We start from the raw sequence: 17,437 nt of genomic DNA, 5'->3' as shown, positions 1-17,437 counted from the left end.
GGGGGGCAATCAACACGACCTCGGCCTTCTCCCCAATGATCTTCTGGATGACCCGTGGTAGAAGAGGCAATGGGGGAAAGGTGTATAGAAGGCCGGGTGGCCAGCTGCATCGCAGGGCGTCCACCCCCTCCGACCATTGTGCTGGGAACCGAGAGTAGAACCGCGGGAGCTGGGTGTTGTTGGGGGTGGTGAATAGATCGATCACCGGCATGCTGAATCTGTTCAATGTCCTGGAAGATCGAGGAATGCAGGTGCCATTCGGCATTGTCCAGAACCTCCCAGCTGAGCCAGTCTGCCTACATGTTTGTCACCCCCGAGATGTGCTTTGCGGTGAGAGAGAGCAAGTCCCTCTTGGCCCAAAGTCCCAGTTTCATGGCTTCGTCCATGAGGGAGCACCACCTGGTTCCCTCCTGTCAGTTTATGTGCACCTTGGCAGATAAATTGTCCGTTAACACAAGCACATGTTTGCCCGTCACCGATGGAAGGAAGTGACGGAGGGCCAAGTAGACCACCTGCAACTCCAGTCAGTAGATATTGTGGGTGCGGTCCACCTGGTCCCACTGAGCTTCTGCGACCTGGGCCTGAACGTGGGGCCCCCAGCCGAAAAGGCTGGCATTTGTAGTGACAGTCAAAGAGTCCTGGTTCTTGAAAAGTCAGCCCTTGGTGATGGCCTGAGACGTCCACCACCTGAGAGAGCGAGAGACCTCCACTGGGATGCGCACCTGGGCCAAGGAACAGCTTAAGAGTCTCCTCTGAAAAGGCAAGAGGAACCATTGGAGGTCTTTTGAATGCAAACATGCCCACGGAACAATTCCAATGGCTGACAACATGGTCCCCAATAACTTAGAGAGAGAAGCCAAGGAACACCTGCATGCCCTGGACACCTGAGCTGCCAAGGTCCTGAGGGAGTCCTGTCGATCAAGGGACAAGAAAACCCTGCATTCTACTGTGTCAATCAATACCCCCAAATGTACCAACCTGGTGGATGGAAGTGGCTCTTGGGTACGTTGATGGAGAACCCATGTTCTGAAGGTCCTGTATGATGGGTTCACTGTCCGCCCAAATCCTGTCAAATTTATTCACAACCACATTTACTTAACAATCCAACGTTTTTAAGACTGGAAAGAGACAATGATGCAGCAGTCTTCATCGAGGGACTGAGTCGAAAGCTGGGTCTGCCTAGCAAGAGAGGCGTGGCTTAACAATTTTACCAGACTGGGTCCTCGCGATGAGTGGATGAAGGTTAACCCACCCTGGATGCTGCCTCCACCACTATGGAGAACCTGAAGACCAGCTGGCTGGCGCACACATGCCTGTTTTTTGGACCATTTTTTTGGATTTTGTTTTGCTGAAAATGACCAGAAAAACGCCCTGCTTTTTGGCTGTATTTGGAGGTGTTTTCAGGGTGTTTTCCAGCCCTCCAGCTCCCGCAAAGACCAGCTATGCATATGTGTACCGGAAGCCAGAAGTGCAGCTGGAAACGGCATGTGTGCCCACAGAGAGGGCTCTGCGTGCCACCATACCTATAGGATGTCATACCTATAATAACCATTACCAAGAATCATACCTTTAGCTTTAAATATGGTTTTCGTGTGCCATATGTAAAAACGATGGGTACAATGAATGATACAAATAAAACATACACATCTATTTTTTTCTTTCTCTCTCTTTCCTTTCCTTTTATTTCTAATTACTGTTGATGGAATGCTCCACAGGTGTGTATTTATACTTAAATCAAAATGTCTAACTTCTTGTTCGTGGGGGCCTCCTCATAATATTTGTTCCTGACATTGAAAAATGTAAAACAGTGAGAATGAAAAATGGCACTGTACATGCCTGTACATAGCTACACACCTGTGAGCTGTTCTGTGTACATAACTTTGTTCCTTTCACTGCCGAAGAAATGTTGTTTCACACATTCTGAAGCAGTTATTGATAAAATAAAACAGAAGTGCAAAATACAATGCAAGTTGTATTCAATCCCACTGAACAGGCTTGCTATTAATTAACTAAAATCGCCCTTATATTTAATTTACTATAGTGGGCATTTGTTGTTAAAGAACAAGGGCAGCTAAAACTACTGCTTAGAGCAGACTGGATTAGCTACTTGATTAATTAATTGTCAGCATGTAAAAAACAGCATCATTTTAACTTCAAGAGTTACCCAGGAGTTTGCTGACAATGAGAGACTTACTTTAATACTAGATATGATAGAGTGATTACATCCACTATCTGTTTCAGAGTGTAGACACACATTAAAGATTAATATTCAGGTCTTGGCACCCATCCAAGACCTGAATATCACTTTTTCTTTTCTAAGCAAATCACTTTTTCTTTTTAACAGAATCACAACCATTCTACAAAGTATGTTCCATATCCTCCTTCTCTGGAGGTAGACATAGAGGTTTCAATGAATTATATGCCGGTAATTAGTATCTTAAAGAAAATGGTACATTCCTTACAACAGAAGAATGTTTACCCACCCCTATCCTTCATTTCTTACGATCCTTTGTATGGGGAGTTCTACATTTCAAAGAAGGGCTGTTTATTATCATTGGTGTAAATGATTGACTTGAAATTACTGAAAGCTGCTAAGAGGCAGGTAACTTTGTTGGCCTGGGGCATGAGAAATATTTTTGTACTGATTTATTTTTCTTTTACTGTAGAGAAAAATGGACTAAGTTTTGATAAAGTAACAATATATTGATATACAGTCCATATCCTTGTAAATGTACATTGTAATTTCCATGCAGATTTTTTCATGCAGGTTATACATACTCATTTTCACTATGTCTTGATTGCTAAATACATATTATTGATTATAGCAAAGTATACAGTTATCCATTTTTTTTTCTTTTGAAATTGTTTACATGGAAATAGGAATGATTTTGGTAAAGAGAAAGCAGTACTCAAAGTGAAGAGGATTGCCTTTCCAGCCATGTTCTTGGAAACAGCTACAAACAGCAACAGGAAAGGCCCTGTTGCCATGACTGCTTGTTTAAAAAATATGAACATCCATAGTCATACAGCGATATTGTCAAGTATTGCAAACTAAACATTCTTGATTTGACACAAATCGGGGAAGCTATTACACATGTTAAGAGTACAAGGTGGCATTCCAAATGCCTATTACAAACGCTTTGTAAAATAGGTAGGCTCTGAGTCACCTTGTAAATTGAGTAATGGTAGATTATAATCTGAGTTGCCCCAATATTAATCCAACACCTTAACCACTATATCACATTAACTCTCAGTTTATAATCCACCTTTCTTTGAAGACCTCAAGTAAACATTCATAATTCCTCCTTCTACTTCCAGTGATTATAAACCTCACCCAACAAGTTGACATAGATATGGCTGGTTTTCAACAACTTCATCACGGGACTACACTGGCTGCCCAATCTTAATATTCCTTCATTTGCACCACATTTAAGTTTAATATCATTTCTAATCTTTGTTACACATCATAGCAATACTTATATTTTATTTTTAAAACTTTTAAAATGTTTTATATAGCATAACTTTTTCAAAAGAGATTAAAGTAAGTATGTAAAGTAAATATAAATAATTTTTGGTGGATGCATTACTAAAACCGGATCATGAAAGCAGGAAGGATAAATGCTTATGAAACTATCCTTGAAATCAAAAGAGATGACTTGGGACTAGAATTCTTACCATTTCCACCTACTTTTGACCCATTTGACTTAACCATCTCAGAAAAAACTGTTTGTGATCCCTCTCTTTTAAGCGATAAGGTGGATGACGGTCACAGTCATGCCTTCGCTGTGGGAGTGTCTACAATCCAGAATAGCTTTCTTTCAGAAATCTGATCTGCCCCCGTTTTTTATAATTTATTAAAAAGTGGAATTACTTGGGACAGCCTTGAAGGGATTAGTTAAGTCATCCAATTGAATAACGGTGTGAGATATATATATATATATATATATATATATATATATGTATGTGTGTGTATATATATATATATATATATGTGTGTGTGTGTGTATATATATATATATGTGTGTATATATATATATATATATATACACACACACACACATATATATATATATATATTGTATTTGTGCAAAAAAATCATATATATATATATATATACACATATATATATATATATATATATATATATATATATATATATTGTATTTGTGCAAAAAAATCATATATATATATATATACATATACATATACACACACACACACACACACACACACACTGGGATTCGAACCTGTGCTGTAAGGGTATGGCTAGCTAATGAGAGCTAAATAGCTTGAAATAGATCTATACTAGTCTCCCTTTATTTATTTATCAGCACAAATAAAAAAAACACAAATATAACAAAGGCAACAGTAATAATATTGGGTTTCTGTCGTGATGGACTCTTGTGACGAGCAGATTGTGACAGATGATGGAAGCAGTTAGCTTCCTCCCATAATTGGGGCTTACCAGGGGTTGTGACACTATATATCTATATCTATATCTATATCTGAATCTGTATCTATATAGATATCTATATCTATACACACACACACACATATATATAAATACACACACACATATATATACACACACATATATATACACACATATACATACATACATACATACATACATATCTTGTGGATACTTGATTGTATTTTTAATCCATACATTGCCAATTTACCAGTAAAGAATCGTCTCTTTTGATTGCAGTGGAATACAAATTCAATAAATAAATACATGAAGAGGGATGGTAGGAAGATGCTGAGTTAACTCACCACAGGAAACAAAACATACCGCCGGAGATCCCGAGAATCAAAATGAGGGTAATCTCCAAAGCCAACTGGATGGGGAAAAAGAAAGAGAATTGAGAAATAAATTGCTTCAGCTTTTACTGCATATGAAAATCTTTCCTAAAAGATTCTTCAATGGCTTAACCTAGAGGAAGGAGGGATATTCAATATTTAGGTTGAAATCCCTGACTATGAAAACACAAAACTGTTCGTCTCATCTAAAAAGTACAGCCATGAGATCATGGGGCTAGTATTCATTGTTTTCTTGAAGGGGATTTAGATCTTTCAAATAGATTGGCGGAGGGGGGGGGGGGGAAACGACGACAAAAAATCATACTTGAATTCCTTCCTTTTCCTAATTTATACATTAACAGTGCTGGATTATTCTTCAGAAGCAGTAGAGTCCTGTTGAAATTCAGTTGTAATTCTGTGATGACAGAAATAATTTCCACTTTATACTTGAGGAAGGATACATGCTTGAACGTTTCCAATGATTCCAAAGAAGTTTTTGATGAAAAATGTACAAAAGTAAAGGTTTCACTATGTTAGTGGAAGTCTTCCCATTGATCAACCAATTTCACCCTATATTTCACTTGCATTCAACTTAGAATGACATTCCTATAAAATATTTCCTTTGCTTTACGTAAGTTTATCATCATAAATATACATTTCTTAAAATAACTGATAAATACAAACTTGTTGAAAACACTAAGGTGGTATGTATACAAACAATACAAATGATAGAGTACTAAAGAAAAACTTTTAGGAATTCTCTGTGTGTATTTAAGAACAACAGCTTAAAATAAAAATGTGAGCATATGGATTTATAAGTTCACATCATTCTGATAATAAAGACTATTTCATTTCACTCCATAATCAAGGTTTTGCAAATACTATTTGAGAAAACATGCTTCATTTAATTGATACTTGTAACAATGATTTCATCTATGATAAAGCTGTATCTAATTTTAGAGATGCAAACATCCTTTCCTATTTTATACTAAACATTCATTTGTGACTTTGAGAAAATAACCCACCATGTTTAAAAGCAATGAATTAGTTTAAATTCTGGTTAGTGAGAACAAACCAGAAACCACCTTTTCGCTAATGTATTCCCTTAACCATAATTTAAGCAATCTATAGCTTTCCAAGTTAGATTTCTGGGTAATTTTAATTAGTCTTCCTCTAGTGTGCCAAAAGTGTGAAGGGAAGTTTGCAAGCCTGAGCTTTATAAATGTGGTAGGAAATTTGTTACTATATTTCTCAGAGTATGACACACTTTTTTTCTCTCCCAAAAGAGGCTGAAAATTTGGGTGTCTTATACTCCAAATGTAGCTCCGCCCACCCGCCAGCCCCTACTTTTCAGCCGTCGCACGTCCTCTTCCTGGCTGCAGAGATTGCCATCGACAATGGCTTGTGTTTTTGGCTCTGCACGATGTGTTTTCAGCTTCCAAATGCTCAACACGTGGTGCCCAAAAGGGCTACCCAGAACAGCTGCTGCCTTCTCTTACGCCTTCCCCGCTTTCCTTGCTTTAGTCACTGGAGCTCCCTCCGAGGATCAGCTGTGCTTTTGAATCTGTTTTCAGCCCAAACACAAGCTAAGCGATCTTCCATGCTTTGCCAGCTTTTCTAATTGCTGCTCCCTCCGACAATCAGCTCTGCTTTAGAAGCACAGCCCAAATCATCCCCAACCTCAAAACCACCGAACGAACTAATGTGCTAAAGCTGACCAGGCTAAGGACTAGCCAGATGAATTCCTGGTAGGCAGAATCCCCCCCCCCCACCAATTTTCCTCCCAAAAAAACTAAGGTGCATCTTATACTCCAAAAAATACAGTATATTACGTTTATAAAATCCATTGCTTAAACACACTATATTTGCAGAAATCCAATGAATACATGCAAAATATATGAGAAATGGTAGAAGCAGAACATGCAAAATATATGAGAAATGATAGAAGCAGAACAGAAGATAGCATAGCTAAAGTGATACCTGACTAGACTTCTTTTTAACTCACCTTCTAATGCTGTAGTGCTGGAGAAAAAAGACCTGAACCATGAATTTAAGCCCCATCCTATTTATTTCTAACCCTGATCCACTATTCTTTTTCTAATGCAGTTCACTAATAAATTTGGATGAGTATCTGGCTTGTGGCATTAGTACAAAAATAATTATTTGCATGCTATGTTACGATATTACAAGTTCTCAAACTAAAATGCATCTTAATGATCTTCATTCTCAGTATCTTGCAAGAAGGCTAAGAATTTCCACTTCAGTAAAAAGAGAAAATGGATGATTCAAATGAATGACTCATTCATTTCAGGAATTATTGCCACTTAATGCCACTAATGTTTCCAAAATACACAGTATTAAGCTTTTAAGAATGCAGTTCAGTGTCAATATTCTCCCTAGGGGGTTGCCATCTCCAGTTTAACAGGAATGTATTGTTATACTTAAATAAATAGATAAGAGGGGAAAGAATGGGCAGATGTACTCACTGTACCTTGAGCTGCCAATGTAGCTTGAACGGCCAGTGCAGCCAACCTTATCCCTTGTTCAAAGGAAGATCGCAATCTTCCATCAATAACATCTTTTTTTACTTGAAGATAATACTGGTACCTGCGAACAAGGGACAGAACAGAATGAAACCGAGAGTACATGAACAATTTTTGTTCTCAATAGGTTTTAAGTATTGATAGGGCTGTTCTGTTCTGTATAAGAAAAGGAATATTGAAGGTGATACTTATGACTAAATCAAGTAGGCATTATATTTTGTATAAGTAGGCAAGGATGACTATTTCACCCTGACCAAAAAATATATTATTATTTTTAATGCCGTATCTGCATGGCAGTATTGAAAAGGTTTGAACAATACTATCTCTTAACTTTGGAGAATATGTATTCTGATATCATCTTAGTCTTCTCTCTAATGAGGTCAATATCAGACAGTACCATCAGAAATTAAAAGCAAAACTCGGCATTTTGATACCAATTTAATTGAGAAGCATCTGTTAAACATTAAAGGATTTCCTTGGGTGAGCAATGTAATATCTATAAAGAGGTTAGGAAGATTGACTTGCTTATGTCTGTGGTTATAATTGAAACAAAAAGAATCTGCCTTTACAACACTGTTTATGAATTTTGCAATTTCTGTTAATATTGTAAGGTTATCCTGTGATCTTCCACAACTGAGATTTTACTTTGCAAAAAACAATGGAAAAGTCTATAAAAAGTAAATTCTCCATGCATAAAGTATGCTAATCAATTTCAATTTCTAACCAAAAGTATTACTTTTTGTAAATGCCCTTTTCCTATCATCTTCAAACTGAAGAATATGTTGAATTGGCTAGAAGAAACTTCCATTCAAATTAATGGGATTTATTTTTGAGTTAACATGAATAATTTATACCAATTATCAGTAAATCAATTGGAGCAATTAAAATGTTTCACTTTTTTAAAGAAAAGTATTGCCATTTAATCAGGTAACTTTTAAAATAACCCACTCTTTCAATTGGCTGAGGGATTTAGGTTTTTTTGCAAGCTTTTGGTTTAATCGATATAACCTAACACAGGTTCACAACTTAAGGTTCTCAAAACTTTAGGTGTGATCCCAGAGCCCCTAAAAGTTGTAATTTTTAATATGATAAAAGGGGAGAATTATTAGAAACACAGAGGTAAACTTTAGTTTAGTTTTGTATTAGTCACAGCCACTTTCTAGGGAGCTATTCCTTCCATATCATCTAAAGATTCAGTTTTTTTTTTAAAAAGCATACTCTCCAATTAATTTTTTTGATTCAATTTAGATAATGCCCAACTCCAATTAATTTTGGGCAGTTCACAAATAAAAACACAAAAACAATATAAACCAAGCTCAATATTGCTCTGGACAAAATAATAATAGTAATAAAAAACTGATATTCCTCCCTAAGAATTTTACTCTGCCAAACATTTTACTACTGTACTGTACAGTACTGTACTATACAGTATATTGCATTAGAAAAAGATGCCATTCAGGTACCAATCAAATTAGTCTGGGTGGATGGATGGGTGTATTCTGCCACAAGAAAAGCACAATCCTACAAACCCTTGCCTTGCAAATATACATGACTGATGCACATAATAGGATAAAACACAAAGATGTATTGCAATGATCACTGGAATGTTTGACCACTTTTTTGAGAGAGTAATTTCTTATTATAAGATGAGCTTAATTTGGTTATCTAGAAACTCTATTGAAAAACAGCTTTGCTCTCCTTGTTATAAAATCCAAAGTCATGCTATACAATCTCTGAAACAGAGGCAGGCAAACATCGGCCACTAGACAGCACTAAAGCTCCAACAAGCCTGGCTTCCCAGGTTGTAACAGTCACGACATTATCACGAAGAAACACTTCAAACCATCACCATTCACTGAAAAAGAAATCCTGGGAGCTTTCACAGAATGAGAATTTCCCAGATATTTTAAAGGCTTTTGAAGAGTATCCAAATGACAGTATGACAAATGATAAAAAGAAAAACACCGAGTAGCATCTATACAAGCTCTTGTGGGGTTTTGGGGGGGAGCGGGAGAGGGAGGGAGAGAGACTGGGTCTGGGTTTTAAAATTATGTTAAGTTATAGATTGTTTTACTATGGTTTATCGAACCACAGTATGCACAGTGTGCACTAGGCAAAACCACAAAATCTGGCTTACGAGCCTAACTGGCTGAATTGTACGAGTTGGTTGTGTGTTTTTAGGGTCACCACATCCTGGATGAAATAAAAAAAAAGAATCAATTCAAGGCAAAGCTTTGCAGTCAGCAGAGACTTATACCCAAGTCCAGAATATCTTCTCTACTAAACAAGTTTCATGGAGCTTCCTTGGTTCTGTCACTTTTATTTTTGAGTAGAATATACATGGTTTTATTATCAATAATACGAACACAGTTTGTCAGCCTCATTTCATGGGAAGCATGTAAGAGTGGAAAACAAGTCCAAACAAAGGCATAATTACAAGATGGCTTTTTTCCTTCAGCAGACAACACGAATTGTAAACTTATGCTTTATCAGATGCATATCACTGTATTTACAGTCAAATGACAGGATTGTAACAGAGAGGCAGAAGAAGGCAAAGTGTTTATCTAAGGTAATTTGGTGCCTTCAGGCTGAACCAGCCAGGATCAAAACTCCAGTAAGATTTTTCATTCCTACTCAGATAATCTTTGATTTACAATCAAATTTGGGATCACAATTTTCATTGCCAAGCGATGCAGTCATTAAGTGTATTGCACCCAATTTTATGACCTTTTTTTGCAGCAATTATTAAAGCAAATAATTAAGTGTATCCAGCCTCTTGTGTTGATTTTGCATGTCAGAAGCTCCCTGAGAAGGTCACCCTGCTACTGTCAAGCCTCAAGAACCAGGAAAGACAAGTGGTGCTCTTCCGAACAATTTCTTTATTGTTGCTTGCTAATGAATAGAAATCTCATAAGACTAAAAAGTAGTTATCAGCACAGGTAAAGGTTCACCTCGCACATATGCACTAGTCGTTCCCAACTCTAGGGGGCGGTGCTCATTTCCATTTCCAAGCTAAAGAGCCAGCACTGTCCGAAGACGTCTCCGTGGTCATGTGGCCGGCATAACTAAACACCGAAGGCATATGGAACACGGTTACCTTCCCATCAAAGGTGGTTCCTATTTTTCTACTTGCATTTTTTACTTGCTTTCAAACTGCTAGATTGGCAGAAGCTGGGACAAGTAACAGGAGCTCACTCCGATATGTGGTGCTAGGGATTCAAATTGCCGAACTTTCTGATCGGCAAGCTCATCATCTTAGCCACTGAGCCACCCCCTTTAGTTATCTGTATAACTATACAGTAAATATACTCTGTGAACTGTTGGGGAAGAAGTCTTTCTTTACCTTTTTCCTGCATACCAGGCATTGCAGGCTATGTTTTTGCTTTGCCTTCTGGAAAAGAGCCCCTTGCTCCCACAGCTACATTCCACCACAGGAATACTGCAACTATGGCAAACATATGCAAATTGCCAAGCATCTTCCCCCTCCCAATTTTGATCATGTGACTGCAGGTATGCCATGCAGGTTGTAAATGTGAGGACCAGTGGTAAATCGCTTTTTTCAATGCTCCCCAAACCAATTGTTAAACAAAGACGTCAAGGTTATCATTTGTTTTCTCTCAAAATGAGCCTGGAAAGAAATGAATGGCAGAATCCCCATGTAAAGCCAAGCAATGAAACCAGAGGTGTGGGTAACAGTTTGGTACGAATCTCAACGCAAAACTTAACCCAGAAGTAAGGCAGAGAGATTTCTGCATGCAAAATATTATTTGAGAGTTAAAAAATCCCACTTCTCAAATCAAAATATCAATTCTCATTCCCCCCCACCCTCACACACACACACATTTTCTGAGTTAGAATTCCAGTAGAAACTAATTTTAGGGTTTAATCTTCTGTTTAAATTGCAAGCAGACCCAAAGAGGTGGAGAAGGTTAAAAAATAATCTTGCTAATGATATAGATCTGCATTTCTCAACCTGGACAACTTTTAAGATGTGTGCACTTCAATTCTTAGAATTCTTAAACTTGCTAAGTTGAGAAACACCAATAGAGACCACCACACATTTGGGATAGTCTCTACTGAATTCACTACTTCTGAGTAGAAATAGATACCAGCCTTCGCCACATTATCAAGGTCTGATGGTAATTAAGCAGTAAGACTAGTACTTAACTTACGGCCACAACGGAGCCTGCTCATCACAGTTATAAGTGGTGAAGGTCACCCTCATGCCTGACCAAATGTTACCGTTTTAGTGTAAAATTTTACAACCATGTTATAGATTTTAAGCAAATTTCATGGTAGTAAAGCAGCTGCTTTGGTCATTAAGCAAGCAACATGTTCCCTTAAGCAAATCAGTTGCTTACTATGGGCTGGTTTTACCAAAAACTGGAAGTCAATGGAGAATCTCGTGAGAGTGTAAGCTTCCACCATCCACGCACTATCTGCAAGTCCATATTGGAAGGAAGAAAGGAAGGAAGACAGGCAGGCAGGCAGGATTTATGATGCTCCCAATGGGGACATTGATCAAACTCAATGTGGAAGTTGTTCCTACTCCCACTATTTTTTTGTCCACCAGTGGCCATTCTCTATTTAGGTAAGGAAATATCTCTGAATCCTAACAATATCATGACATTAATTTCCTCTCACTTTTACTATGAATGCCTATGGAAGGGAGCACTGCTTTGCTTACTTAACTCCTGAAAACTATAATCTCCCTACCGGATCCATCTAGTTTCTATTGTCATTAGACACTGAAGGGAAGAGAATTAGGTTTCTCGTAATTCTAGAAGATCATTCCTTTTGAGATGCAGTTTGTTCAGCTTCCTATTGGCACGCTATGCCACAGAGGCTGGCTTCATGCAATGCGCTGAACCACAAAGTAGCTGACCTTGTTTTGGCCCAGCATCTTGAGCAAGTCTAGTTTGCATGGTTACATTTTGGTTCTATTTTGTAAACCAAGATGATTAGGTTAATTCCGTATATTATGCTTCCCTTAAACATAGGCAAGCATGTCATATACAAAGCTATCTTCATAAGTATCTTCCCTCTTAAATAGATGGATTTTGCATAGTAAGTTATAATGTTTTGGTTCTGAATAAAAATCTTCTGACTGCCCAACAAGTTATTGTTAGTCATCTCTTGTAGCTCCCTTGCACTGAACTGCTCCTACGCACAAGAGCTTCGTCTTGTTCTCCACTTGCTTTGACTATGAGGCTCTAGAATTCTATGAGGCAGTATATAAATCTAAGATGCTTGCTTTCATAGCAAGGAAAACATTTTGGAAAAAAAATGCTTTGTAAAGCTTCAAAGCTTCCATGCTGCCTCTTAAATCTCCAAACCTTAAAAAAAATGCCTAAAAATATCAGACTAGCCCAAAGGGCTGAATTTAAGTTGCTTCTAAAAAGAGTCCTAGTGCCTCCTCCGTTTCAGGAGATCTTGCCAACAAAAATAGCCACTAAGACTGGGACACAAGGGAGAGAATGTTATCCTGAGGCTATTTGCCCTAAATCATTGTCCTCTAACGAATAAGGTTTCTTTTTAAAAAGTATTCATTCCCATTGGTGTAACAGTGTGAATTGTACCTGCTCTGGAATAGAGTAAAAAGAAAATGAAATAAAAGAGGCATTTATTAAAATGTCTAAAGATAGTATGTAGAATTTTGAAAAGCATATAGTTTTGCAGCTAAAAGAAAGATGGAGTTTCAATCCAGTCCTTCTTTCTGTCTTTGGATGCTTGAATTAATTAGAGCAAATTACAAGGGATTCCACAAACAATTTAGAAGCACACAAAGCTCCCTTTTTGAGCCGCTTATAATTTAACCCAAATACCAGAGAAATATTCAGCATGATATCAGAAATGTCTATTTTTAAATAACATTTCACACTACAATTACTCTACGACTATTGATGAGAATAACATTACTAAATATTTACTAAACATTACTAAATATTTCTGGAACGGTCTCATTTGAACCTTATTTCTGTCCTGTTTCTCAAAGGCATTGTGAAACAAACCTCAAACTGAAAATGAAATTGGGGACAAGGTGAAAGCATAAAAACAAACAAACATAGAGGCTCTCAGGAAATTAATTCCTAGACCCAGAAAAATGCAGTTAAAGGGGGGAAAGGTTTTTTTTTTGGGGGGGGGGGAACGACGTTGAAATAAAATAAGTCAAAAGAAAAAAAAACCTGTGTTAGACGCTTGTCCTGTCTCACATAAATGAATAAGAGGGCAGATGAAGAGTTTGTTCCAGACTAAATTTGCACTCAGAATAGGATTGCCTTGTTTTCTCATGCTATTGAAATTATCGCCAGTCTGTCTTTTCCTTTTGTTTATGTCATGTAGCATGATATGTAAAATATTCACATCAATGTGCAGAAATATATTTAATGTACAGATACGAAAATATCCATGGCACATACGTACTCTATCTCACTCCTAGCACAAACTATGATATTCGTTGTTTTTTAGGGCTTTATATTTGATTGCTGCAACTTCAACCATTCATCTCTTGATCTGCTTATTTGTTTCCTTACATTGGCTTTTGCTGTATTTTATAGCAGTTATCTCTCCCCTACTGTAATGATATGTGGGAAAGACCTTGGGAGCTAGGGCAAAGAGATGCTGTCTAGAGGTCAGACACAGCATAGCCTGCTGCTAGATAGTGGGTGCAGCAAGAGGCTCAGAAAGGACCCTCCCCATATCGTGCTGACACTTTTAGGCTGGTGACAGGTCAGTTTATGCTCAATCAAGTTAGATGTAATTGCTATATTTAAATGAGTCGAAGTACTTATTATCCTACAGCTTGGCATAGTAGATTAAGGGGCAGAATCTCTCACATAGTTTGAAACTTACCTCACCATAATAGAGTTTAATTGTTCCACCAACATCAACTGAATCATCTGAAAATATGCCTCTGCTTGCCCAGAAAGGGGTACACTACTAACTATTACAGTACAGGGGGGAAGAAGATTGAATCACACGTGGAAGCAATGGGAATCAACAATTTGAGAATTTCTCTAATATTCAGTCTGGTTAATGGTTAAACTGGTTCCTGCCTGTCATTCTAAATGCACCTCCGGAGTTAGTTAGAACGAAATGTTAAGATAATCCAAAAGAACAGATTTCTATAATATAGTTAATCTCTGTAGCATGGTTGATACTATCTATGCTCAGCTTTGGACTCTTATTTAGTAGAAATAAAGAAGCATATTATGCTTTTCCATTTTAATATGTCCAAAGATTCTTTTTAGGGGAGGGAGTCATAGCATTTTTCCTGTTGATTCCATCATTGCCTCTTTTATGTTTTTTTTTTTTTATATTTTCACCAAGAAAGTTTCTGTAAAAAGATTTGGCACTATGACAACAAAGCATTGAAGGGGTGTAGTCTTGCCTTGCTCCCTTCATTTCATCCCCTGCCAGATTTCTCTCCAGGAACAGGTGAGTTGTAGATAGTCATTTCATCCTAAGGTGAATTTTTTTCCCACTTTCTCTTAAAAACAGAAACAATCCTAGTTTGCTAGGTAAGCATGAACGATAGTACTGATAGTTCAAAGGAAACACCAAACAAAGAAGACCTGGAATCTCCACACATACTTGGAGAAGAAACATGAAAGGGGAAAAGAAGCCTGAAAGGCAGAGGTTCATTCTCACTCTGCCAAAAGGCCACACCTTCACATTCTGATTAAGACAATATCACAATATTATGTGATGTAGGAAACTGCAGGGATACTTGATCAGATGCCCTAAGCTTTTTTTATTTTAAGCAAAAAGAAAGTGGAGCAACATTTCCCTATTCATGACAGTATTAAAATTGTTTCTAAGCATGCTTACTTTCACTCTGTTCATGTTCCAGAAGTTTATACGGATGCCCTTTAGCAAATGTTGGTCAACACTCAAAAGGGAGTTTATAAAACTAATATCTTTGTGCCAGCAGCCCAGTTCAGGTATGTGTTTATAGCTCATTACAGTACCAACCTGTAGAGAAATACCACAGGTCTGGGCAAGTGAATGGAATTCTTTTGTGACTTTGCACATCAACAAGCTGTTCACTAAATCCCAATTTTCAAGTCACCTGCATTATAGCAGTTTTCAAATTAGAAAATGGAACGTCAGATTTATGTTCAGAGTTACGTTGCTTGGATTGGTAGAAATAAGTTATATAGGGGAATGGGCAAACCAAGTCTTGTGCAATTAGATAAATACATTGCTCACCAGATGGAAAGGGTAATTTTTGAAAAGTTCAGAGAAGTCTACAAAAATGAGATGTAAGGAAAGTATAGCACACTTTTTAATATTTAGTCTTCTTTGCAATTTAATCATAGGCCGATTGGTTCTACAACTCTTGGGATCTACTCTAATTCCTTGGCATAGATCAAGGGTATAAATAGAGTATATAGCACAACATAATTACATAAGATTGTAACTCAATACATAGATGTTACAACTCTATGAGACTTCCACTTTTATAGAACTCAGATAACATGGAAATATCTGTCATGGAATGAAACTGAATTCATATTATATGGTACTCATATAATTTAGATGAGTGCCATATAGATGGCAAAGCACTGGAAGTCCTAGGACTTGGGAATGTATGTAACCTTCTAGCATAGGAGGTCATACTTTGCAATTTTATATATTTTTACTCAGAAGTAAATATGTAAAATTACAGCTTTCAAAGAAGAAACTCTAAATCAGTGTTTTTTTTCCAAACTTGGCAACTTTAAGGTATCTTGACTTCAATTACCAGAATTCTGAGAATTGAAGTTCATTCATTTTAAAGTTGCCAAGTTTGAAAAAATGCTACTGTAAATAAACCATCTTGCTTTCAATATTTTAATTTCACCACAAAGTATTTTGCTTGCCTCTAAGGCTTACCTTTATTTTACACAAGAGTGCTATATCACTAGTTTTAAGTTCCAGTAGAAAGTATGAACATTTCATAAATCTCCTTAAGATGTAATTTTCAGAGTTTGTTAGTTTACAGTTCACTTTATTCTCCAGACATCTTAAGTTGAACAGAAAATTTGCTTTTTGTTTCATTTGTGACAGAAAAATAAATTCTGCATACATTTTGGAGCAGAATATGAGAGCAAATATTTTAAAAAGTGTCAAGTTATGTTTACCTTTGAGCAAGTTCATGCTTAAAACTAAAATATAAACATTTGCATATATTTTAATCAATCAATAGTATAAAGCAGTCTCCCAAAGGAATTCAGTAAGATGATAAGCATGATTAGGATGCTTCTGAAACCAAATGGTAAGAGCTCTTAAGTCATAAAGAGATTGCGCTGATTTAATTAATTGTATGCATGTATTTATACTCATTTGTCTGCTGTCTATTTGCCAGACTCTTGAATAGGGGAATGTGCTAGTTAAGCTACAACAAGCCAAGCTGCATCCATTTAGTCCAAAACTTTTACTTTAAAGTTAGCCAAACAGAAAACGGAAAACAGACAAGAAATAAAATTGGAAATGTCCTTTTGGCAATATATAGTAGAAATCTGAGGCTAGAATAAATAAGCAACCAAATTTGTAGTCTTTCGTTATTAGACTACTGAGTTAGGATAGGAAAGATACAAGTTCAAGTCTATACTTTGCCATGGAATTGACTGGGTGATTTGGGGACTGTCAATGTCTCTCAGAATCTACTAATCTACCTTACAAGTATGTAGTTATGGTAGCAACTTGGAAGATGTAATATTATGCAAATTTTGAAGCAGAATATATATTTCATGAATAAAGAGATAAAATCTTAGAATAGAAAAAAAAGTCTTGCAAACCCTGGTCCTCTCACTAGCTACTGCATCTTTATTTAGATGACAAATTCTTGGGAATTTCTGTAAACCATTTAGGGATCTAGATCGAGTCCTTGCTCCATCTAAACAGGTTACTGTTCATGGAAGGAATGTATTTAAAGGAACTACTGCTTAACCTGAATCTTGCCTGAGATAGTCTTAATATCCTTTAGTCCTTCACACCTATTATCTTCCCACCATATCCATTGTGATTTAGTCCATAGCTTCTGGCTACTTCCATAGATTTCCTGCCTATGAAACTTTAATGTCAAGAGTCATCATTTCAACCATTTC

The 17,437-nt window shown here is 37.0% G+C and overlaps 1 protein-coding gene across 1 annotated transcript in view; it reads right to left on the bottom strand.

Moving 5' to 3' along the window:
• The window catches only part of PTPN14 (protein tyrosine phosphatase non-receptor type 14), a 132,874-nt gene that overhangs the window by 37,028 nt on the left and 78,409 nt on the right, over window positions 1-17,437 (bottom strand). Inside the window, exons 4-5 of the mRNA XM_032217033.1 lie at window positions 7,295-7,410; window positions 4,777-4,841 (exon numbers count right to left, since the gene is read on the bottom strand). Coding sequence (XP_032072924.1) covers window positions 4,777-4,841; window positions 7,295-7,410 — 181 coding nt within the window. The remainder of the gene's footprint in view (window positions 1-4,776; window positions 4,842-7,294; window positions 7,411-17,437) is intronic.

Source organism: Thamnophis elegans, chromosome 4 (assembly GCF_009769535.1).
Source record: "Thamnophis elegans isolate rThaEle1 chromosome 4, rThaEle1.pri, whole genome shotgun sequence".
Lineage (NCBI taxonomy): Eukaryota > Metazoa > Chordata > Lepidosauria > Squamata > Colubridae > Thamnophis > Thamnophis elegans.
The sequence above is the reverse complement of the archived record's forward strand: the minus strand, read 5'-3'. Positions and strand labels throughout refer to the sequence as shown.